At 45.7% G+C, this 25,983-nt stretch overlaps 1 protein-coding gene across 1 annotated transcript in view; it reads left to right on the top strand.

Moving 5' to 3' along the window:
- The first annotated feature begins 15,572 nt into the window (after window positions 1-15,572).
- GALNT17 (polypeptide N-acetylgalactosaminyltransferase 17) overlaps window positions 15,573-25,983 on the top strand; it is a 197,057-nt gene continuing 186,646 nt past the window's right edge. The window contains exons 1-2 of the mRNA XM_089896587.1: window positions 15,573-15,631; window positions 17,156-17,322. Of these exons, the coding sequence (XP_089752713.1) occupies window positions 15,573-15,631; window positions 17,156-17,322 (226 nt within the window). The remainder of the gene's footprint in view (window positions 15,632-17,155; window positions 17,323-25,983) is intronic.

The raw sequence follows: 25,983 nt of genomic DNA on the forward strand, positions 1-25,983 counted from the left end.
TTTATAAACAGGCTTCAGTGTAGCTCTTTTCTTTTCCTCACCCCAGACACCCTCTGAAATACCTATTTCTGTTTGCTGGTGGTGCAATGTACATTTTCTCTCCTGTTTTTGCACATGCTACTCATTTCATTTTACTTCAAGAGTTTCTCCCTTCTTCCTCTCTCCCTTCACAGGCCCTCACCTGGCAATTACCTATTCATGCTCCATAGCCCAGATCAAATTTTATCTCCTTTGCGAAACCTTCCCTGGGTGGGCCCCCATCTATCTCCTTGCAGGCAGAACTAAGTTCCCAGAGCATCCCGAATAAACTTCCCTTGTGACATTTATCATCCCGTAATCATAATTATTATTTGCCTGTCTTTTCCCCTTATGGAGCTGTGAGCTTTCCCAGGGTATTAGGGAGGTTTTAAAAAAACTTCTTTATCTTCAACACCTTGCTGGTCTGTAATTGATGTTCAGTGTGTGCAAATGTCACAGTTAAGCTAATGTTTCCAGGTGATACAGATACACTTGTCCTTTGGTGTGTTAAAAATAAAGGAACAGGTTTTCTGGGTGAACACAAGATCCATATTAAATCAAGGGATAGGCATTGCCTTCCATCTGTCATAAGCATTGAGGCATATTTGTACTGCTTAGGTTTCTAGGAGTTTTCCCTCTCCTGGATCTTGCTAGTAGGGAAAAAAAAGAATGTTTGGAATTAAATAAAGTCACCATCCTCAGCAAGGTGAGCTGCTTCTCCAGTGATCTGATGTGACAGCTTCAAATAGGCAAAGGAGGTACCCTGGGAGGGGACTCAGTTTTCCTATGATTATAGGCTCTCTTTGTTTAATCTTTGGAATTCCAGAACTGTGTGCTCCATATAACCCTTTTACGCCACAGGTGACTAGAATTTCTTTTCTCTATTTTATTTGTTCATGTATTTAACAAATATTTATTGAGCATCCGGGATGAGCCCAACCCATGTGCTGGAGATATATCAATCAAAGAGATGTGGTCCCTGAGTTCATGGAATCTACAGACTAGTGATGAGAAGGGTTAGTGTTGGGGCCAAAGGCTGCATGGAAAGATTTATTCCAGTGCCTCTGCTTCACGTATCCACTGCCATTTCTGTATCTCTCTCACCAGCCCAAGATGTGAGGACTTGGGTCAACACGGAGGTCTCCAAGTTCGCTTCAGATTTTACCTGTGGGATTTTAGAAAAGAAGTCATTACCTGGAAAAGACTGAAAAGAATGAGAGCTATGTATTATTCACATATGGCTGTGGGATGGTATAAGTGGCAGAGAGAATTCTACAGCACGTTGAGAAATCAGTGGATTTGAGTTTTAAAGAGGGTTGAAGTTTCTTCTCAGGCCATTTTACTCCAGAGCAGAAGTACATCCTCGAGTTAGGAACTGGTCACATAAGTCATTAGATTGTTTTATACATGGTTATTAACAGGTGAGACTAGATGCCTGGCAACCTCCGTTGGATGGTTCAGTTTCTCTACAAAATGCCCAGGCTTGGGTTCCCATCCCGTGTAGCATTTATTATTATTGTAAATGGCAGTTCCCATAACTTTAAGAAATTGGCATATGGCTGGAGCTAACTGGGCTTTTATCAAATTACACTCATTTTATGTTTAAGTTTCTCATGCCTTTTCAAAGCTACATGTTGGCTAACAGAGGAAGGTCTATGAGTGATTGGTTTTATGTTTATTATACGAGGCCATCATGGAATAGCTTCTGGGTAGAGCAAAATATGTTTGTTTTCTAGAATAAATAACACGAGGTCGGGCCATGTCATCTTTCTCCCACATCTGCCTTTGAAAAGAGAATAGTTGTAATTTTGGTTTTGACTCAGAATTCTCTTTCCTATTGTGGCCTCAGAGGGCATGTTGTGGGATGACATGGGGTGTCGATTATTTATGCCAATTGATGTCACACACAAAAATCCAAGGGCGTGTAGCCAAGCACTGCTATTCCCTTTAATTTTGCAGTATGGTTCTGTCATCATGCATTAATTTAAACTGATGTGTTTTTCTGTGTTATGTTCACTCACTATAAAAAATAAGAACAGAAAATGTGTAAAGAAGCAAGAAAAAATTATTGATTATTTCACCACCCAGAGGCAAAATGACATTTCATTATTGTTTTACTTTGAATTTCTCTTATTACTCTTGAGGGTCCACCTCTTCTCATGTGTATTTGTTTCTTTTGTTCTCTGAGTTTTGTGTTCATGTTTTTTTTTTATTTACCTAATTGTGTGCTTTGGGTTTTCATTATCTTTTACTCTTTTGTAATTGCTGTAAAATTTTTTGGTACTTTGCTGTTGTCTTAATTTTATTACTTTTGATAATCAGAGGTTTGCAATTATTATCAAACTGTTGATTCTTTAATATCTGGAGTTTGTATGAATATTCATTTTCAATTTTATTTTACTTTCCTTGTATTTTGAGTTCTCAATTTAACTGTTTTATCTATCTAAAATGTATTTTGCGGTGTGTTTGGAGGGGACACTCTCACAATTTTACCCAATAGGGAGCCAGTAGTCCCAGCACATTTTTTGAATGATTCTTCCCCTACCCTTTGGTGTGGTGCGTTCTTGGCATACATTCTATAAGATCAGCTTTGTTCCTGGTCTCTTAGTTCTGTTTCACTTGTCAATCAACTTGTTATTGATTACATTATATTAGCTTTTAACATCATGTATGTCTCTGGGTTTTAACATCATATTGGATTTTAATATCATGTATGTCTCTAGGTTTCCTTAGTACCCTTTTCCCCTCAATGGCTTTGTTGTTTATTCTTACCTGTTTACTCTTTCAGGTCAATGCTGAAATCATGTGTTAAGTGCTAAAATGATTTCCGTAAAAACCTTTCAAAAAGTAACATTCATAGTATTTTTAAAGTTATGTTTGGTGTGGAATATAAAGGAAGAAACAGAAGCCATCAAAATCCCTCCACCCAGACCCTCCTTGAAAAGTCATTTCTTTTTGCAGAGGATAAGACAGGGGGCTTTGCAGTCAGGTGGATCTGGGTTGAAAGCCTCGCTCTGTCTGCCACTCACCTGCCTTTGGGCTTGTGACTCTGAGCCTCATTTCCCTCATCAGCAAAATGGGGATACCCACATGACTGGCTCATGGTGAAAAGTGATTAGATAATGTATGCCCTGGAAAGTTCTTGGTGTGGCGAGCAGCTGCATTGGCTGGGCTCACCCATGCATGACTGTCCTGTGCGGTATGTCACTTTCTTACCACCCAGCTTCCATCCTCATCTGGGACCAGAGAGCCAGCCCAGGGCTTCTCAGGTGATGGACAAAGGCATGAGACCCTCTCTTGAGGCTCATGCTTGGAGCTGGCACAAGCACTTCACCTTGTCCTGCTAGTCAAAACAGGTCATGGGGCTGAGCCCAGATCCAATGAGTGCGGAAATAGACTTCGCCTCTTTAGTGAGAACTTCAGAATCATGTGGCAAAGGACCTGCATACCTTGAGGGATGAAGGACTGGGGATCTGCTGAATTGCTTTAGTGGTCCAGAGAGAGAGAAGGCATTTTCTGTCCAGGAAGACAGGCATGGCCAGGTTAGGACTAAGCGAGACCTGGAGGGGCTGGTGTGTCAGATTTGACTCAGAGTAAGGAGGGCCAGTCTTTGGGGAAGACGTTATGGATGGAGGTAACAACAACAGAAGCAACAACAATAATGAGTTAGGGGTTTGGGATGAACAGATACACACTCCCATATATACAATAGATAAATGACAAAGACCTACTGTATAACACAGGGAACTGTATTCAATGTCTTATAATAACCTAAAATGGAAAAGAATCTGAAAATATATATATATAACCGAATCACTTTGCTGTATACCTGCAACTAGCCCAACATTATAAATCAACTACACTTCAGTTTTTAAAATTGGGGGGAAAGAAGTAACAACAGTAATGCCAAGGATGGCCCAGATGCAGGAATAAACACAAGTGTTTTCAGGGTCAGTGTCTATAAAAAGATAGGCGTGACTGGGCAGTTTGGCTTGAACATTAAAAGGAAAAATAGCTCGTTTGGTAATATGTTTCTCGTTGCTGTGCTGAAGTGACAGGGTAGCAACCTTTAGAACCAGATTGGCATTTTGTGAGGGGCTGGGGGTGGAGAGAGGGGGGACTGGCTGAGAACAGAGTGTTGTATGGCCTTCAATTTCTATAAAGAATCTTTTTGACCAAATTTTGGATCCTCTGGGCTTTGGAACACCGCTATTTATTATTTCCAATCTGCGTCATTTCCTAATGTATGTATTTTTGTCCCTCCTGCAGCAGTCGGGGCTGTCCCTGCTCACTTTAGAAAGCTTATAGGATAAATACTATGTATGAGTAACTTAGGCAGTATTTCCTGTGTCTTAAGTGCCCTGAGGCTTTCTTAGCTGTGGCCTGAAACTGTCTGCATTAATTTATCCTTAATTGTTTTTAGAAATTCTCCTCCTGAGCCACTGCTTAATAGAACTCGAGGGTTTTTCTTTTCTTTTTCTGTTCCCTTCAGTTGAAGACAGCAAGATAAGCTACATCATACTCAGGCAGATTCATCTCTTAGGCTGAGAATCTGAAGGATGCCCCTGCCCCTGCCCCAGCCCTATATGTGTGTGGTTCCCCCTTCCTTTTAGGGAAAGCAGTGCTGCACAAAGCAGGAGACTGTGTTTGGAACTGAGGGTTAAAGATGGTGAATCAACCATTTTCACTTAATGAAAAAAAAAAAAACTTCTGAAGATAGAGAGAGACAGGTAGGGTTTCTTTGCCCACGTCAGGACCTCCTACTATGTCTTGAAACTGGCATAGTGACATCTGGCCAAGCAGTGCTGAGTCTCATGGATTTTCTGGCTAAAGACAATTGCCCTGTCCTTGGAAAAGCAACTCTTCACAACTCAGTGAAAGAGACTTCCCAGGAAGCCATGGAGCCAGTCAGTATTCAGTCCAAAAATCAAAGGTGGTTTGAGGACTATTCCAAAATAAATGTTTACAGGAACCAGGCTGGCAGGGGAAGCATAGAGCTTTGTTTACCCCACGGTGCTTGAAAACAGGGTGTGAGTCTGGCACTGGTCTTGACCAGGGTGTGGGGCTGCAACTGACAATGGTCCTCGCTGGCTGTATGGCCTGGGTTCCTCCCCTCCCATGGCGCTCCTGTGGGAAGCCGATGGAGCCCCGAAAAAACAAATCCTCCTACACCCACAACATCTTGCATCCAATTTCTGGAGCTTTTCCTGGGCCTCCCTGGACCCCAAGGTAGGAACCCATGCCATGCATGGAGCAGGCTGAATCTTGATTCATGAAAATTGCCCCAATACAACTGATAGGCAGGATGGGTGCAGACTCAATTGGTGGGGTAGGCAGTTCATCTCGGAGACTGCTCTGTGTGGAAACTGAACTAATGAGGTGTGCTGCTTCTTCCTGGATGAACTGAGCTCAGCCAGAGGAAATTAAACCACTCAGAAAAGTGTGCATTTTCCCTAATGAGGAGAGATCCAAAAGAGGGGCCTCATACATCTCATTTATTCAGCCTCATATCTCCTTTTGCAAGGTTTGCTGTTGCTAAAAATGATAGCACTCTTTCTTAGGACTATAGGCGAGGCTTGATAAGGAGGGAAGAAAAAAAGAGAGTTTGGGGCTGGTTAATGCACTTGACCCAAGCAGCCTTTAGAATTTGAGCTCTGATTAGTAAATCAAGGGAGACAGTTGTGTTCAGAATGGTATCTTTTAAGTGTTGAGGTGCCATCACTGAAGTTATAATTGCGGGAGGAGATAAGTGATGCCTTTGATCATAAGAAGAGCGGAGGGAATAAATTGGGAAGATAGGAGGACTTTGGCTTTTTATTTGTTCATTCAGTAACCATTTATCTGCCAAGTATTGTTCTGGGTTCTGGGGAAACAAAAAAGAAAGAAGACCCACTGGCTGCCCCGCACTGGGAGAGGACAGAGTGAAGAGTGTCAGGCTGACAGCATGCAGAGGGAGAGAAAGTGACAAAGGACAGGGGCATGACATCCTGTTGGGGGTCTGGGAGAGCTGCCTGGAGCTGGGCTGAGGGAGGAGGACAGGTTAGGCAGAAGGAAGGGCACTTTAGAGAGAGAGAAAGGTGTGTGAATTGAGAGGCAGCGTTTCCGGTTCTGGGAAATACAAATAGTTTACAGTTCCTGGGGGAAACAACAGGGAGGAGATGAGGTTGGAGAGATGAGCTGGGGCTGAATGTGGGTGCCAAGCAAAGAAGTCTGAAGCTAATTCTGAAAGCTACAGAGAGCCAAGGGGATAGTGGAAATGGAAGAGTGACATGACCACATTTGCATCTTAGAGAGATCATGCTAGCCGCAGTGAGGTGGATGGATACCAACCCACAGAAGGCTGCAGGTGGACAGACTGGAGGCCAGGGGCCGGTTAGGTGGCTTTGGGTGTCATCTAGGGGGAATGATGTGGAGTGGAGGTGTGGCAGTAGAAATGGGGGTGGAGGGGAGTGTCCTAAAGAGATGCTAAAGATGGTAGAATCTTTAGGACTTGGTGACATGTTGAACGGGACATGATTTTGACTTGACTCCTGAAGAGAAAGAGTGGTGGCCTCCAATGAAGACAGGAAGGTGCAGAGGGAGCAAGTGTCGGTTTTAGGTATGCTGCATTTGAGATGCTGGTGAGACGTCCAAGTGGAGATGCCCAGTGGGAAGCAGAAGCGTGAAGCATCCAGACTAGAGATGGGGGTTTGGAAGTTGCTGGCATCGTGGTTGGAGTTGTAGAATTGGATGAGATCACCCAGAAAGAGTTGATCAGGTGAGAATAGGAGAGGGCAGAAGAAGGAGCCTTGAGGAATTTTGGAATTTGGAGGATTAGCACAGAAGGGCAACCTGTGAAATAAACAAGTGGCCAGGACAGATCTCCAGTGGGAGAAAAAGCAGAGGTGGGGATGAGGAGATGGCGAGGGTGCCAGGATCCAGGAGTAAATACTGTTTATGTAAGGAGAGAGGCAACCGTGTTGAACACTGCAGAAAGGATCGTCAGCTGGGATGAGGTTGGGAAATTTCCATTGGTCCGGGCCACATAGATGTCACTGGAAACTAACAAGAGCAGTTTTAGCAGAATAAGGTAACTAGGAGGCAAATGATGGTCTAGTGAGGGACGAATGACAGATAAAGGGGGAAGTCAGGGAGCGCAGACAAGGAGAAGAGGCTGATTAAGGCTGTGGGGCAAGGGATTTTTTGGATGTAAATGGGAGAGACTTGAGTCCCTTCCTTGAGTGGAAAAAGTCAGTGGAAGAAGAGTGAAACTGGAGGAGAGAGAATAATGGGTGAAGCAAGGCGTTTGGATGGGAGGAGGCTGGGGAATCCACAGCACAGAGGAGGGGGGGTTACCTTTGACCTCCTGAGGCTGCCTCCTTCAAGGCTGAGTTCAGAGGTTGATAAGCTTTTAGGTGGTGAGGGGGACTCGGGAAGTGCTTCTCACATTTCCACGTGGTGCGGAGAAGCCACCTGCAGAACTTGCTAAGGGACTCTGAGCCAGTGGGTCCGGGTGGACCAAGTTGGTGCATTTTTAACAGGCTGCTGGGGGATGCTGCTGCTACTGCTGCTGCTGCCACAGGCCTGAGACCACACTTGGAAGTTGCTGCTGGTGACCTTGATTCCCCCTGTGGAGTAGGAGGTACCTGCAAGAGAGAGGTTGGCTCGAGGAAAATGGGAAGAGTAGGGAGTAGAGATCGGGGTGGGGATGGGGGAATTGAGAGTTCTGAAAAGCCTCGAAAAGAAGGGTGCGGGGCAGCTCCCAGGGCTTCACGGGGTCTGGGGACCTTGGATTTGTCTTGTCACCACTGCAGTGGTGGGACTTTTTCTTGCAGTGTCAGCAGTGTGTGTGAAGCGGAGGAAAGTTAGATGGACGAGTGAACCCCAGCTGGGGTTCTTCAGGGCTGGTGGGAAAGAAGGCCAAGGGAGAAAGGGTGGGACGAAGGCAAGGGTGAAGGGAAGATCTTGGCCAGGCGAGGGCAGAGCTGATACACTGAGTGGAAACAGAGTGGCCCAGGACCGGGAGGTCTCATTGAGGTTGAAGAGTGGCTGGTTTGGGGATGCAAGGTGGGGAGAACTGGAAGGAAGGGAGGCTGTGACTGTGGAAGGTAGAGATGTTTGAGGTGCAGCAGCTCTGCGCAGTGATGGGGTCCAGGAAAGGCCATGGGAGCTTCGGGCTAATTCCACTGCCAGACTAGGTGGTCCTTCTGGGCGTCTCTCGTTATGGGTCAGAAGCTCCCTGGCTGTCCTGGGTGGTGTCTGAGGCTGTGACCGGAAGGAGAGATTGGAATGACAGGGTTCTAATGAGACATGACACCTCAATTTGGTATAACCTTTTCTTCCAAACTACAGGGCAGTGTATCAGTGAGGGTCCTCCAGAGAAATGGAACTAATAGGATAGCTATCTATCTATCTATCTATCTATCTATCTATCTATCTATCTATCTACCTACCTACCTACCTACCTACCTATCCACCCACCCACCCCCCCATCTATCTATCTATCTATCCATCCATCCATCCATCCATCCATGCATCTACCCCCCACACCCATCCATCCATCCATCTATCTATCTATTTATCTATCTACCTACCTACCTATCCACCCACCCACCCACCCACCCATCTATCTATCTATCTATCTATCTATCTATCTATCTATCTATCCATCCATCCATCCATCCATCCATCCATCCATCTACCCCCCACACCCATCCATCCATCTATCTATCCACCCACCTATCTATCTATCTATCTACCAACCTACCTATCCACCCACCCACCCATCTATCTATCTATCTATCTATCCATCTATTCATCTATCCATCCATCCATCCATCCATCCATCCATCCATCTACCCACCCACCCACCCACCCATCCGTCCATCTATCTATCTATCTATCTATCTATCTATCTATCTATCTATCTATCTATCTATCTATCCAGCCATCCATCTATCCATCCATCTAGCTATCTATCTCTATCTATAGAGATAAGATAGGGTATCTAAGACATAAATGGGATATAGATAACATACAGATGGGTGATAAAGATATCTGTACATAAGATATAGATAGATGATAGATAGAGACATAGATAGGTACATAGATGGAAAGCAAGAGAGATTTATTTTAAGGACTTTGGCTTACGTAATTGTGGAGGCTGACATGTCCAAAATCTGCAAGGCTCACCAGCAGCCATGAGACCCAGGGAGGAGTTAATGCTGCAGCTTGGGTCCAAAGGCAGTCTGCTGGCAGAATTCCCTCTTCCTCAGGGGCTCTCTGTCTTTTTTCTCTTAAAGCTTTCAACTGATTGGATGAGGCTCCCCCACAGGTTGAAGGGTAATCTACTTTACTCCAAGCCTACTGATCTGAATGTTAATCACATCTAAAAATACCTTCACAGAAACACCTAGAATAACGTTTGACCAAATATCTGGGTACCGTGGCTTAGCCAGTTGTCACATAAAATTAACCATCATGGGCAGTTAGACTTGCTTGGTGATCTGATTTCATAATCTGGCCCTGTGTCCACAGGGAGACAGAGAGAGGAGGGAGGAGTTTATTTCTTGGTTGAAGAAAAGGTGAGGTTGTTGGACGTGGTGCGCCCTAGAAAACGTGTGGTGTATCCTGCTGTTTTATGTCAGTCAGCACGCATGGGGTTAATGGTCATGACCATGTCCGAGCTCAAGAGTGGTGGCCTTCTGCGCTCTAGAGCCCGCGAGCCACAACTACTGAGCCCGCGAGCCACAACTACTGGAGCCCGTGCGCCTAGAGCCCGTGCTCCGCTACAAGAGAAGCCACCGCAGTGCACTGCAATGAAGAGTAGCCCCCGCTCGCTGCAACTAGAGAAAGCCCATGCGCACAGCAATGAAGACCCAATGCAGCCAAAAATAAATAAATAAAATAAATAAATGTATTAAAAAAAAAGAATGGTGGCCTATCTGCATAGGGCTTCCAAGGAGGAGCTCATTTCTGTTCTTGGTAGGGCCTGACCCATGGCTTGGGATACCTTGGATTGACGTGCACCGTAGCCACGCCTGTGATTCAGCGTGTGCTCTCAGTGTCTGTGGCCACGTGGAATTCAGGCAGCAGCCAAGAGGCGACTCTTCCACGCACTCGCCTTTCCTTTCTGGTTCCTTCTACCTGGCAACTGGATACCACTATTTGAAAAATGAATCCCCTTCCTAAGTGGCTGGGCCACACTAACGCTTTCTTGGGAACAGAGCCCTTTTGGCTCTCAGTTTGAGAGTGTGGGCTTTGGGCTATATGTGGAGTGTGACAGATGCTGACCAGTGAGGGTCTGGCCAAGCCAAGGAAGCATGTGCCGGCACAGCGGGGGGAGCTGGCAGGTTTGGAAGTGCAGGGGGGAACGGGGGTACTTTCCAGGTTTGCTCGCATATGTAGAGCACGATCAGTATTTAAAGGGTAGGTACCCAAGGACCTGGACCGTCCATTTAGAGGTGGATTGGATGTCGTGTGGATGTGATGCTGGGAATCCTTGCTCCCACATCTGCCCTCAGCAGTGGGAGGAGTAGAGGTGAAGATGTGCCTGTTGCGTGCCTGTCACAATTCTCAAGGGTTTTCTCATTGGAGCACAGCTGCTCTTGGGATGGCAAGGTGGGGTTTGATGACTCAAAGTGCCTATTCTGTTTGACGCCCCACACTTCCCTCCCTCTCATTTTCCTCCACATTGCCTTCCCGAACTCAGAAAGGTTGGTGGAGAGGCCTGCCACTGAGGCAGCACGGACTCTGTAGAACCTTTATTAATGTTTTTTGATGACCTTACACATGTTTTTGGAGCACCTTGAAAATGAAAAAGGAATCAGCCTGGTAGGAATTTGCAGAGCCCCGTATGAGTCTCTGGTTGCACAACTTGGCACTTTGGCGCCCCAGCTCTAAGCAAGCTTGGACAGTTCTCTTCTGGAAGGCGTTGGAAGAGAGGAAGGGAGCCCTAGTGCCTCTGTGTGCTCAGAAGTGCTGATCGCCTGCCTCTCCCTCTGTTCTTGACCAAGCAAGTGTCATCCGTCGATCCATCTTTCAAACCCAGCGCATAGCTCATCTTCTCTGCCCTCCTGACCCGTCTCAACTTATGTGTCACATCTGGTGTAGGTCTAGTTGCCCCTCCGTGTCCACGGGTCCCACATCTGCAGAGTCAACCAGCGGTAGATTTGGATCCGCAGTTGGCTGAATCCGCGGATACGGAGGGCCAGCTGTACTGCGCATTTTACATAAGGGACTCGAGCATCTGCGGGGTTTGCTTTCTGCAGGGGTCCTGGGACCGATCCCCCGTGGATCCCGACGGATGACTGTATAGTGTTTGCCGCCTTGCGTTGCACTGCCTTGTCAGCGTGTTGAGTGCGTTTTAGCCATCAAACCCAAGACTCTCGTTACTGACAGCGGGATTAGTGCTCGGACAGTGCTTGGAGTTGGTCCCTTCACTAGGGTCAGGAAGACAGTGGGGCAGAGACTGAAGGGCATTGTTGCACTGGGGAGCCAGAGCTGAGGCGAGCAGCTAGGAAGGCCCTGCAGGTTGGCTGCACAGTGATGGGCCACGTGAGACGAGTGACAGAGAAACCAGGTAGGCTCAGTGAAGGGGAGCCCTCACCTTAGGTGAGACCCCAGGAGCTGATGACCAGGAGGGGGACCAGGGGCAAGGACTGGAGCCTGGGCTCAGGCCCTCGGGACAGCCCCACCTGCTGTCCTGAGCACACACATGTGCACCCTGCACACCCAGCCTTATAGGTCCTGGGGTTCCCTGCCTCTGCCCTGAGGGCTGGTGGGGACCCACAGAGATGGGCCTGAGTGCATGAGGACAGAAGTCGTTCATAAGCAGCGGAACCTTGGCAATGTCCTGGCGTGGCTGAGAGCAGACGTGGCCTCCCTTTGCTTGGGGTCTTCAGTTAAAAGACTTTGATAACTCCTCGGAGACCAGCACTCAATTGGCCCCTTGCCCAGATTCGTAGCCAGAACACTAGGAGATTTGCCCACATTCCCACCAGCCTTATCAACCCCCGGGGATGATGAAGCTGGCTTCTGCTCACCTGTCCCACTTGAAGGGACCTCTCCTGGTCTGCACTGTGTCCCCAGCAGCCCTTGGGTATGGTGCAGCTGGCCACGGAGGACCGCCACCTCGTTGGGACTTTTAGGGCAGAGAAAAGGAAGCTGAGGCTCAGAGAGACCAAACAAGTTAGCCAAGGCCCCCCAGCTAGGAAGGGGCTGGGCTGGAAATTGTGTACAGACTTGTCTCTTGTAGCTACCACACCCTGCCTTGGGCACGCAGGGGCGTTTGCAAGAGTCTAAAAGTCAGATGGTGATGTTCACGTCCAGGCACCCCTGCAGCATTTCAGACTTGCTGTGTGACTTAGGGCAAGTGACTTCACCTCTCTGTGCCCCAGTTTCCTCAGCTGTGAAACGAGGATGAAAATACTGCCTACCTTATAGGATTGTTGTTCATGCTAAATGAGATAGTACAGCACAGGGAAGCTTCCAGCAGTTTTTGGCACCTGTACTATGAAGTGTTGGTTATTATTATCAACATTATTATCTGTGATCTTCTGAGTCTCCTAGAGGTTGCATCTAAATATTTTTACAATGATGGGGATCTTATGGGGTCCTCTTTTTTTTTGTTTTTGTTTTTTGTGGTACGCAGGCCTCTCACTGTTGTGGCCTCTCCCGTTGCGGAGCACAGGCTCCGGACGCGCAGGCTCAGCGGCCATGGCTCACGGGCCCAGCCGCTCTGCGGCATGTGGGATCTTCCCGGACCGGGGCACAAACCCGTGTCCCCTGCATCGGCAGGTGAACTCGCAACCACTGAGCCACCTGGGAAGCCCTGGGGTCCTCTTTCTGTTTCCAGGTTGGCAGACTGGGTCACAAGTGTGTTTTGATACCTCTTACCTGTATCACATTGGGGTCATAGAACTTGTTTCCCTCAGAGGTGTTCGTGGGCAGGGCTCTGCTTCTGAGAGGATGTGGGCGTCTCTTTGGGCTTTGATTTCTTCCCTGCTGGAGACCTTGACCCTTGATCGTGGCACTTGACTCTAGTGCGTTCCCAGAGGCGGCCCAGTCTCCCAAACTCTTCTTACTCAGCATCAGTGAAGGAAGAGCATGGGCACTTTTGGTGCTAAGTGAAGTCAATGCCAGTGACTCCGGGGTGATCAGGATGAGGGAGGGGGGACAGTGGTTACTCTTAGGCAGTTCCGGAGTTCAAGAAAGAAGGCCTCCCGGACAGATAGACAGATGGACAGTGGTAAGGTGTCTAAGAGACGTCACGTGGTTGGTTATTGGTCTCTGCCATCTTTTCTCTGTGAGGACAGCTTCACAGAATCTGGTCCCTTGTTAGCCCTTTGAGGAGAGGAACCTGGTCTTGAATTTCTTTGTAGCTCCCCTCCTGGCCTGGAGCTTTGATTGGAATTGACCCAGACCTTGAGATAGCTTTCCCGCCAACCATTACCTTTCAGACAAAAGATTGTTTCTTTCCTTTCTTTTATAAATGTATTTATTTATGACTGCGTTGGGTCTTCATTGCTGCGCGTGGGCTTTCTCTAATTGTGGTGCGCGGGCTTCTCACTGTGGTGGCTTCTTTTATTGTGGAGCACGGACTCTAGGTGCACGGGCTTCAGTAGTTGTGGCACGCGGTCTCAGTAGTTGTGGCGCACGGGCTTAGTTGCTCTGTGGCATGTGGGATCTTCCCGGACCAGGGCTCGAATCCGTGTCGCCTGCATTGGCGGGTGGATTATTAACCACTGCGCCACCGGGGAAGTCCCAAGATTTTTTATTTCTTACTGACTAGTTATTGAAAGCAAATGTGTGATTTCTGGGACCCATCTCTGAGTCTGTTTCTAGAGAACACACACAAAGCCCTGTGGATTTTTAGTTATTTTGCATTTTCTGTGGCCTGCCGGCCTCTCCCCAGGTATCTTTCAAATCTGGAACCTGTTCTTTTATCCACACGACCTTCCGGGTTTCTCTCATTCACCTGGATTTTGCAGTCGGGGAGGCAGGAAACATATCTGATTCTGTATGTTCCATGATATAAAGACAAGGCTGGATGCTGAGCTGAGCTGACGGCTCCCTTCCCAAAATCTGCCTGCCTGTGGGCCATTGCACAGCACCTTGGCACTGAGCACCGTCCACCTGGTCAGCTCTGCAGGAACTCGGAAATGGTGGGGGGGATGCTTCTTTCACGTCAGCCCTAGTCTGCAGGGTGTGGGATACCCAGATCTGTGTGGTTTGGAAGCACCATCTGAGCATCATCAGGCCACAGGGAGGATTGGTCCAGCATCAACTCCAGGGGCAGGAGCCGTACCTGTTCTCTTCCTCTGTTCAGTCTCTAGTATTTCTAAGGCCTGTGTGGCCTCCCTGTTTCCTTTTCATCATCCATCCTTAATCTCCCTTCCCGCACTCACCTGCTGCCTTGGGCATTGGGTGTCTGATCGGAAGTAATGTATGTTTCAGTGTATGTCTCCTCTTTACAGCAGGTGTTTACGGCCTCAGTTTTCTATCTGTCCAGCATACTGTGGCCGCTCCTGCATATCAGGCCATAAGCCAGGCTTAGAGATTTTTTTAAGATAGAGTCTGCCTCTCGAGATCAACAAAACCATGTTGATTTTCATAATGACCGTATTCCTGTTGTCTGCCTATTGGGAACCCCTGAGACGTTGGGCACAGGAAAGGTGAATCGCTGTGAGCTGGGCGAGGTTGGAGCCCAAGCCCTTTGAGGGAGCAGAGTCCTGGGTGGGTCCTGCAGGGTCTGGGTTGAGTGAAAACTCTGGAAGCCTGGCCCATGGTAATGGGAAATCTACAAAAGGGATCAGAGGAGGCAGGAGGGAGGATGGAGGGGCCGGGCAGGCAGGCTGGTCTTTCTATCGGTTGGTACATTGCATTTTCCCAGGGCTCTCAAAGGCTGGTCTCACCTGATCCTTATGAGGACCTTAGCCAGGCACCTAGAACTAAATACAGTGAGGAGTATTTTGACAGTTTTAGAGATGAAAAAAACATGAGCACTGTGCCCAGGGTGACAGGTTCAATGTGTGGCAGAGAGCTTCTTGCTTTTGAGATTCCCCCATGATTTACTGAATGGCCACCTCGACCGTGAAGGGGCAGGACCGGGGGCCCATGATTCCCATCTCAGCAGAGGGAATTGCCTTCTCCGGCCAAGAGGCTTAACCCAGCACTCAGCGTTAATGGCAGCCTGACCCCATTGCCTGTAGCTGGAGAAGACGGTGCTGGTACGATGCAGTTTGGCCTTTTTGTCTTCTTAATTTCAAGGGCCAGAATCTGTTTAAAAACAAAAGGCCCTGAGACTTCCTTGGTGGTCCAGTGGTTAAGACTCCCCGCTTCCAATACAGGGGGCACGGGTTCGATCCCTGGTCAGGGAACTAAGATCCCAAATGCCGAGTGGTGCAGCCAGAAAAGAAAGAAAGAAAGAAGGAAACCAGGCCCAGGAGTGCATGTCAGAGTAGGTACGTGTGTACGGGCGGGGTGCTCGCGTGTATGTTGAGGAGCAGCTGCTAGCCTGCCAGGTTCAGGATGGCTGCCGGCCCTGTCAGGGAGGCTCCGAGGGACCTTCCGGGATGCACCCTCCTCCCCCGGCTCACCACGCAGTAAATGAGATGATCCCCGCCAACTGCCTGTGAGCCCATCAATAACCATTCTAATCTCCTCGGCAGCCCCCAGAAGTGAATTTACAACATCGAGGTAAAAATGAGGCTGCATGATCAGTGGATCCCTGGATGGTCTCCTCTAGGAGACACAAATGTATATTGTAACAAAACTTTATTTTCTTTTGAAAATTGCCTACATGATTAATATGGCCCAACACAGCCCAAGCTGTTCAGCATAAAAAAACAGCTGTATTTCTTGCTGTCTCTTCAGTGCTGCTTCCCTTTCACTCCATTCCCTCTGTTTTGCTCTGGAACGCATTGTGCCGTATACCGTACAGTCTCACACAGAGAGGCGGGGGATGCATTGAAATGCGCTAGCTCTGTATTCCATTCTGCTCTGTTGGCACTTGGTATTTCTGATGCGGCTCAGACTATGCATAAAACCACATTCCCCAGGCCAGAGTGCTGGTGCTTCCATCACTGAGTCATGCAGAGCCGGTTCCCTGGGTACCAGTCACCTCTTACATCACTGGGCGCCCCCAGGGAGGCCCAAGCCCTACGCCCCTGAGTCCAGCCTGGATGAAAAGCATTCTTCTCTTTCACCCTGTCTTCAGGTATGGGGGAGTTGCTGGATATTAGAAGGGAGGACCTCTTAGGCAGGTGGTCACATTTCTAGTCCCCAGGGAGATTCTAGGAACGCTTGCAAGAAGAGTCAGGGTGTGTCAGGCAGCACGGTCCTAGCAGGTAGAGGCCCCTCTTCCTTGATGATGATACATTTCATGTGTGTTTCATGTCTTTTCCCAGAGTGTAAGCTCCATGAGAGCAAAGGTCTCCTGTACAGTGCTGGGTACTGGGTAGGTCCGATAGATGTCTTAGTTTGGGTTCTCCCGGAAGCAGACCCTGAAACAAAGATTTGAGTGCATTCGTTTATATGGGCAGTGAAAAGGGCACCACTAAGGGGAAGTAGGACTGAGAAGGGAAGGTGTCCCCCAAAGAGGGTGTTATGCAGCTTGCTACCGTGGGTGATGGAGCTTAATCCCGCTGGGGGAAACTCTGGGAGCCAGTGTAAAACCCACCCCTCAGAGTCAACCACCTCAAGGGCTGAGGGAGCTGGGGTATTTATACATCATCTCCCAGCTGCCTCTGGATGAGAAGTGATGGGGGTGAGGCAGTTGCCCAGAAGGCAGCAAAGTGGGCTCTGAGGAAGGAAATGCGGGAGCCTGGAGTGGGAAGTCGGGCAGGTGTGCTCTGAAGTGAGACCGGGGGTGTGTGTGGACGTGGCAGCCTGGGAGACTGGCGATGTGTGCCCAAGACTAATGCTCCTCCTTCCTGTGGGGTGGTACATTTGGGAGAAGTGGAGCTGGATTTCTTAACTGTCTCCTCCTTAGGTTTTATTCTCAGATATTAGCCCAGAGAGGCCAAGAGGGAACCAACGATTCTCACCTTGGGAGGACGTGTACCAGGATTGGGCTGACGGCCTTACCGTGTACAGCTGCAATGCCTGTGCTTTGCTCCTTCCTCTGACTCTGCTGTCCCCTGCTGTCTTCCCCCAGGTGTAAGGAGCTGAAGTTCTCCGAGGAGCTGCCCCAGATATCCATCATATTTATCTTCGTGAACGAGGCCCTGTCGGTGATCCTGCGGTCAGTTCACAGCGCGGTCAACCACACACCGACCCACCTGCTGAAGGAAATCATCCTGGTGGATGACAACAGTGATGAAGGTATGGGGGCCGCCAACCTGCATGCAATTGTTGGAGAAGACAGTGCAAGCACACGATGTGAGCGGGGGGAAGGGTCACTTTCATTCCATCCTGAGCCCAAGTGACTTTGTCTCCTGTCCCTGGGGCATAGCTGGAGAATGGGGGGCTGTTTGGGGGGAAGAAATCCAGGTAAACACTAGTTAATTAGTCCTTGAGTTCTCTAGGGCTCTGAAGAATAAACTACTGGTTATGTGTCTGGACTCATTTCCCCTCTTCCTGTTACCGAAAGCAGATGACACTGAAGAGCTGAATTCCTCCGCGATCCCCACCCCCCATCGCATCTCCTTGGTCCTTTCGCCAGAGGCAGAAGAAAAAGGGAAATTCTATCTTGTGATGGGAACTGTTGATCATACATGAGAATTCCCCTCTGGGCCACTGTGCCCAAAGTGACTGTCGGTAGAAATGCACAGGGTTTGCAGGTCTTTAGGAGTTCAGTTCTACTAGGAATGATGGCTCAATTAAAAAATATAACAAATACTTTTTGTATTTGTTATATGACAATATCAGAACTCCTTTGAAGTCCTTGGAGACGGAGGCCTAGTGTGAAAGTGGTGGTAGGGGGCTTGCTTTGGCCAATTGTACCTTTGTGTTGGATCCCAGCCTAAAAAATTCACTGCAGGGAGAAACCCACACAAGCCGATGACATCAAAGAAGGGCAGCCAGTGTGCATGCTTAAGGCCAAGGAGGCTTATCTTCTGAGCAACTGAAAGATTAGGAGCAAGCTGAACCCCTTGCTCTCGGTGTGATCAGTAGAAGATTACCCCGTGCTCCCCGGTCAGGAGAGGGTGAGGAAGAGGCAGGACGGCGTCATGGGTCCTGTTGGAAACCTGAGTATCTTTAGCAGCTCCGATGAGCTCACGTTTCATCGGCCCAGGAGTTGAAGCCCCCAGACCCTTCTGGACCAGCTGATGGTTAGCAGTGAAGTGTGTGAGTGGGTCTGGACCCAGCATTACACCCATCAGGGCACCACCATCTCCCGGGCCTCCAGATTCTGAGGACTAATGGGTCATTTGCTGGATTTTTCACATCCTTATTTTAAAACTTACATGGAGAGTCTTCTTGGGAGAAGGAGGTTCTTTCAGTTCCCTGAAGCCTCTAAGTCAGCCGGCAAAGTCATGGCTCACAGTGGCCTTCTCTGCAGCCTCTCTGTGTGCCCCTGCAGACCTCTGGCTTCAGAAGTACTTCCAAACCCTCTGCAGGGAATCCTGACTCCTACTTCCCCCCTCCATGTGCTGGCTAAATCCCTCTCGTCCCCCGGGTGTCCCCTATGTGTCACTTCCTGGGAGATTCCTTTGCTGACATCCTAAGACCCTTGCTCTGTGCTGCCTCAGCTCCCTGTATCCTCCTGTAGCACATAGCACATGAGATCGCTGTGCCTTTCATAGCTGGACTCCCAGTACCGGGCAGGACTTGGTTTCACAGGGCCTGTCTGGTAGCCAGCCCTCTGTGAGTCTCACCCTATTACCGAACACAAGTTCGTGTGCCCGACACACAGTGAGGCCAAACAACCCAAAATGTCAGGGTTTGGAGCAGGGAAAGGCTTATTGCAGGGCCATTCAAGGAGACAGGTGGCTCATGCCAAAAAAACCCCCAAACTCCTTGAAGGATTTCAGCAAAGCACTTTAAAAGGCCATGATTACTTGTTGCAAACTTCTCGGTGTCAGAATCCTTTGTTCTTGCTGTTGTCCACGTAGGCCAGGTCAGGATGTTCCTCTAAACCTCCAAGACAAATGTTATTCTGTTCTGCAACTCTTTATCACTACATGAGTGGAAAAGTGTTATACCCTTAAAGGTCAGAGCCTTGAAAATAGGCTATCCTGTATATCAGGCTAAAGACAACATTCTTTTACAAAAGGTGAAGAGCCAGCATGACTAAACACAGGCAACAGAGCACAAAGGTTAAAGTAAAAGGAACAGATCTAATATGGAGTCAGATTTGTTCTTCCCTGTTACAGCCTAGCCAGGGAGTAAATGATGAAGCTGAATAGGGCTGGGAAAGGGCTAGCAGGGGGCAAGCAACGAAGTGACCAGAGGTGGTGCAGAGAAGAGCTAGCAGACCCAGAGAAGAAAGCAAACAGTAGGTGCTGGACTGAATTGGGGTAAGGACTCACTACCAGTGGGGCTCCTTTCCCCGAGGAAATCTCAGCAGACCCAGCCCAAGAGAAAGAAATGGAAGAATAGGTCAGTCTCAACCAGAACACAAGCTCTGTGAGAATGGGGGTCTCCAGTAGATGTCTTAGTGTGGGTTCCCCCAGAACAGCCCCTGAAACTGAGATTTGAGTGCATTAGTTTATTTGGGAGGTAAAGTGCATCATTAGAGGAGTGGGGAAGTAGGATAAGGAAGGGAAGGCAAAGCCAGCGTAAAACCCACCCCTCAAGAGTTGACCTGCTCAAGGGTGAGGGAGCTGGAGTATTTATATACACCTTTAGCATCAGATGCTTTCACATCAGAACCTCCTGGAACCCTGACCTGGAGGAAGTTCTGCATCAAGAGGTCTGGGGTGGGTCTGAGAATGTGCATTTCTCACAAGTTCTCCAGTGATGCTGCTGGTGTAGGGACCACACTTTGAGACCCACTGGGTTAAGTACCATTTCAGTGGTTCACACTTCAGGTCTAAATGAAGATGTTTAATGGGTGATAAAAAGTAGGGAAGAGGTATTTGTTTCGGTCTGATCATAAAGTTAATTCCCATTCATCCTCCCCTGTCCCCCGAGATACCTGGGGAACCCAGAGTGGTCTACATTAATATTGTTTCCCTGTTTTCTTTCCCCAGCTCTAGCCTCTATATTTTCTCCAGGCTAGAAGTGTCTTCTCTTTAACTGGAAGAGGAAGTTAACATTTTTTTTCTTTGTGACTAGTATTAACAAATTTTGTATATGTTCTATACACATTTGAAAAGATACCCCTACTCTATAATCATGAAATTGAATTCCTGCCAGACATCAACTTTGTGTGTTTAGCTAGACTATGAGTTTATTTTTTTAAGTCTTTTTGATAATGGTGTTTTAACATCTCCTCCTACAATGACTACTCCTTCCTGTGTTCCTAATAATGTTTGATTTCTGTATCTTGTTGTCAGTTTCTTTGGCAACTGTAGATTTGTATCTAAATGGCTTCACTATTAGCAGTGGTTGTTACCATTATGTAATGCTCCCTTTATCTTAAAAGCATACTTTTCCCCCCTGCCTTGAATTTAGTTTGTCTAAGATTAATATTGTTATCCCTGCTTACCTTCTGTTTGAATTTGATTAAAACAATTTTTTCCAGCCTTACCAATTTTTTTTTCTGATCTTAAAAGTAATGCACGCTCTTTGTAGGGACATTTGAATTTATCAAAAAGCACATATAATTGGACAAAAACAAATACTGAAGAGACTAACCAGAAGCAACTGCTCATTTGCCTGTGTTCTCACCCTCTTTTTTTCAATGCGTGTTTTACATTAAGATCCTATAGTAAAAACAAGTTAATGTTATTGTTTTTTCTCCTCTGAACTGTGAAGCATAATATCTCCCTTTTTATTAAGAAAAAGTTCTGCAACCATCATTTTAATGAGGGTAGAATGGTCCATTCTCAGGCTAGTCAAGAATGGCTCAGGTGGAAACTGCAGCCCTCCACTTCCATGTTATCACATACATTCAAGGAAAAAGAGGCTTTTCAGAGGGCAGACAGCAGAAGCAAGAAGAACTACAATCCTGCAGCCTGTGGAACGAAAACCACATTCACAGAAAGATAGACAAAATGAAAAGGCAGAAGACTATGTACCCAGATGAAGGAACAAGATAAAACCCCAGAAAAAAAACTAAATGAGGTGGAGATAGGCAACCTTCCAGAAAAAGAATTCAGAATAATAATAGTGAAGATGATCCAGGACCTTGGGGAATGATTGGAGGCAAAGATCAAGAAGATGCAAGAAATGTTTAACAAAGACCTAGAAGAATTAAAGAACAAACAAACAGAGATGAACAATACAATAACTTAAATGAAAAATACACTAGAAGGAATCAGTTAGGAGAATAACTGAGGCAGATGAATGGATAAGTGACCTGGAAGACAGAATGGTGGAAATCACTGCCACAGAACAGAATAAAGAAAAAAGAATGAAAAGAAATGCAGGCAGCCTAAGAAACCTCTGGGACAACACTAAGCGCACCAATGTTTGCATTATAGGGGTCCCAGAAGAAGAGAGAGGGAAAGGACCCGAGAAAATATTTGAAGAGATTATAGTCGAAAACTTCCCTAACATGGGAGAGGAAATAGCCATCCAAGTCCAGGAAGCGCAGAGAGTCCCAGGCAGGATAAACCCAAGGAGAAACACGCCGAGACACACAGTAAGCAAATTGACAACAATTAAAGACAAAGAAAAATTATTAAAAGCAACAAGCGAAAAATGACAAATAACATGCAAGGGAACTCCCATAAGGTTAACCACTGATTTCTCAGCAGAAACTCTACAAGCCATAAGGGAGTGGCACGATATATTTAAAGTGATGAAAGGGAAGAAACTACAACCAAGATTACTCTACCTGGTAAGGATCTTATTCAGATTAAACAGAGAAATCAAAAGCTTTAAAGACAAGCAAAAGCTAAGAGAATTCAGCACCACCAAACCAGCTCTACAACAAATGCTAAAGGAACTTCTCTAATGGAAACACAAGAGAAGAAAAGCACCTACAAAAACACCCAAAACAATTAAGAAAGTGGTAATAGGAACATACATATTGATAACTACCTTAAATGTGAATGGATTAAATGCTCCAACCAAAAGACACAGGCTTGCTGAATGGAGACAAGAACAAGACCCATATATATGCTGTCTACAAGAGACCCACTTCAGACCTAGGGACACATACAGACTGAAAGTGAGGGGATGGAAAAAGGTATTCCATGTGAGTGGAAATCAAAAGAAATCTGGAGTAACGATACTCATGTCAGATAAAATTGACTTTAAAATAAAGAATTTACAAGAGACAAGGAAGGACACTACATAATGATCAAGGGATCAATCCAGGAAGATATAACAATTATAAATATATATGCACCCAACATAGGGGCACCTAAATACATAAGGCAAATGCTAACAGTTATAAAAGAGGAAATTGAAAGTAACACAATAATAGTGGGGGACTTTTAACACCTCACTTACACCAATGGACAGATCATCCAGACAGAAAATTAATAAGGAAACACAAGCTTTAAATGACACAATAGACCAGATAGATTTAATTGATATTTATAGGACATTCCATCCAAAAACAGCAGATTACACTTTCTTCTCAAGTGCACATGGAACATGCTCCAGGATAGATCACATCTTGGGTCACAAATCAAGCCTCGGTAAATTTAAGAAAATAGAAATCATATCAAGCATCTTTTCCGACCACAACACTGTGAGATTAGAAATCAATTACAGGAAAGAAAACCATAAAAAACAAAAACATGTGGAGGCTAAACAATACATTCCTAAATAACCAAGAGATAACTGAGGAAATCAAAAAATACCTGGAGACAAATGAAAATGAAAACACGATGATCCAAACCCTATGGGATGCAGCAAAAGCAGTTCTAATAGGGAAGTTTATAGCAATACAAGCCTACCTCAAGAAACAAGAAAAATCTCAAATAATCTAACCTTACACCTAAAGGAACTAGAGAAAGAAGAACAAACAAAACCCAAAGTTAGTAGAAGGAAAGAAATCATAAAGATCAGAGCAGAAATAAATGAAATAGAAACAAAGAAAACAATAGCAAAGATCAATAAAACTAAAAGCTGGTTCTTTGAGAAGATAAACAAAATTGCTAAACCATTAGCCAGACTCATCAAAAAGAGGGAGAGGACACAAATTACTAAAATTAGAAAGGAAAAAGGAGAAGTTACAATGGACACCACAGAAATACAAAGCATCATAAGAGACTACTACAAGCAACTGTATCCCAAAAAATGGACAACCTGGAAGAAATGCACAAATTCTTAGAAAGGTAGAACCTTCCAAGACTGAACCAGGAAGAAATAGAAAATATGAACTGACCAATCACAAGTAATGAAATAGAAACTGATTAAAAATCTTCCAACAAACAAAAGTCCAGGACCAGATGGCTTCACAGGTGAATTCTATCAAACATTTAGAGAAGAGCTAACACCCATTCTTCTCAAACTCTTCCAAAAAACTGCAGAGGAAGGAACACTCCCAAACTCATTCTACGAGGCCACCATCACCCTGATACCAAAACCAGACAAAGATACTACAAGGAGAGAAAATTACAGACCAATATCACTGATGAATGTAGATGCAGAAATCCTCAACAAACTACTAGCAAACAGAATCCAAGGATACATTAAAAGGATCATACACCATGCTCAAGTGGGATTTATCCCAGGGATGCAAGGATTCTTCAATGTATGCAAATCAATCAATGTGATACACCATATTAACAAATTGAAGGAGAAAAAACATATGATCATCTCAATAGATGCAGAAAAAGCTTTTGACGAAACTCAACGTCCATTTATAATAAAAACTCTCTAGAAAGGGGGCACAGAGGGAACCTACCTCAACATAATAAAGGCCATATACAACAGACCCACAGGAAACATCATAGTCAATGGTGAAAAACTGAAAGCATTTCCTCTAAGATCAGGAATAAGACAAGAATGTACACTCTCGCCACTATTATTCAACATAGTTTTGGAAGTTTTAGCCATGGCAATCAGAGAAGAAAAAGAAATAAAAAGAATCCAAATTGGAAAAGAAGAAATAAAACTGTAACTGTTTGTATGACATGATGCTATACATAGAAAATCCTAAAGATGCCATCAGAAATCTACTAGAGCTAATCAATAGAGTTGCAGGGTACAAAATTAATGCACAGAAATCTCTTGCATTCCTATACACTAACAACAAAAGATCAGAAAGAGAAATTAAGGAAACAGTCCCATTCACCATTGCAACAATAAGAATAAAATACCTAGGAATAAACCTACATAAGGAGGTAAAAGACCTGCATGCAGAAAACTATAAGACACTGATGAAAGAAGTCAAAGAAGACACAAACAGATGGAGAGATATACCATGTTCTTGCATTGGAAGAATCAGTATTGTGAAATGACTGTACTACCCAAAGCAATCTACAGATTCAGTGCAATCCCTATCAAATTACCAATGGCATTTTTTACAGAACTAGACAAAAAAAATCTTAAAATTTGTATCAAGACACAAAAGACCCCAAATAGCCAAAGCAGTTTTGAGGGAAAAAAACGAAGCTGGAGAAATCAGACTCCCTGATTTCAGACTATACTACAAAGCTACAGTAATCAAGACAATATGGTACTGGCACAAAAACAGAAATATATATCAATTGAACAGGATAGAAAGCCCAGAGATAAACCCACACACCTATGGTCAACTAATCTGTGACAAAGGAGGCAAGGATATACAATGGAGAAAAGACAGTCTCTTCAGTAAGTGATGCTGGGAAAACTGGACAGGTACATGTGAAAGAATAAAATTAGAACACTCCCTAACACCATACACAAAAATAAACACAAACTGGATTAACAACCTAAATGTAAGACCGGACACTATAAAGCTGTTAGCGGCAAGCATAGGAAGAACACTCTTTGACATAAATGACAGCAAGATCTTTTTTGACCCACCTCCTAGAGTAATGGAAATAAAAACAAAAATAAACAAATGGGACCTTATGAAACTTAAAGCCTTTTGCACAGCAAAGGAAACTATAAACCAGATGAAAATACAACCCTCACAATGGGAGAAAATATTTGAAAACGAATCAACGGACAAAGGATTAATCTCCAAAATATATAAACAGCTCATGCAGCTTAATATTAAAAAAACAAACAACCCAATCCAAAAATGGGCAGAAGACCTAAATAGTCATTTCTCCAAAGAAGACACACAGATGGCCAAGAAGCACATGAAAAGCTGCTCAACATCACTAAGTATTAGAGAAATGCAAATCAAAACTACAATGAGGCATCACCTCACATCAGTTAGAATGGGCATCGTCAGAAAATCTACAAATAACAAATGCTGGGGAGGGTGTGGAGAAAAGGGAACCTTCTTGCACTGTTGGTGGGAATGTAAATTGATGCAGCCACTATGGACAAGAGTATGGAGGTTCCTTAAAAAACTAAAAATAGAATTACCATATGACCCAGCAATCCCACTACTGGGCATATACCCAGAGAAAACCATAGTTCAAAAAGACATGTGCACCCCAATGTTCACTGCAGCACTGTTTACAATAGCCAGGTCATGGAAGCAACCTAAATGCCCATCAACAGACGAATGGATAAAGAAGATGTGGTACATATATACAATGGAATATTACTCAGCCATAAAAAGGAGTGAAATTGGGTCATTTGTAGAGATGTGGATGGATCTAGAGACTGTCATACAGAGTGAAGTAAGTCAGAAAGAGGAAAACAAATATCGTATGTTAACATATGTATATGGAACCTAGAAAAATGGTACAAGTGAACCAGTTTGCAGGGCAGAAATAGAGACACAGATATAGAGAACAAACGTATGGACACCAAGGGGGGAAAGCGTGGTCGGGGGGTGGTGGTGGGATGAATTAGGAGATTGGGATTGACATGTAT

Source organism: Delphinapterus leucas, chromosome 15, assembly GCF_059928025.1.
Source record: "Delphinapterus leucas isolate spDelLeu-1000000601 "Yukka" chromosome 15, BTC_Dleu_Yukka2, whole genome shotgun sequence".
NCBI classification, from domain to species: Eukaryota; Metazoa; Chordata; class Mammalia; order Artiodactyla; family Monodontidae; genus Delphinapterus; species Delphinapterus leucas.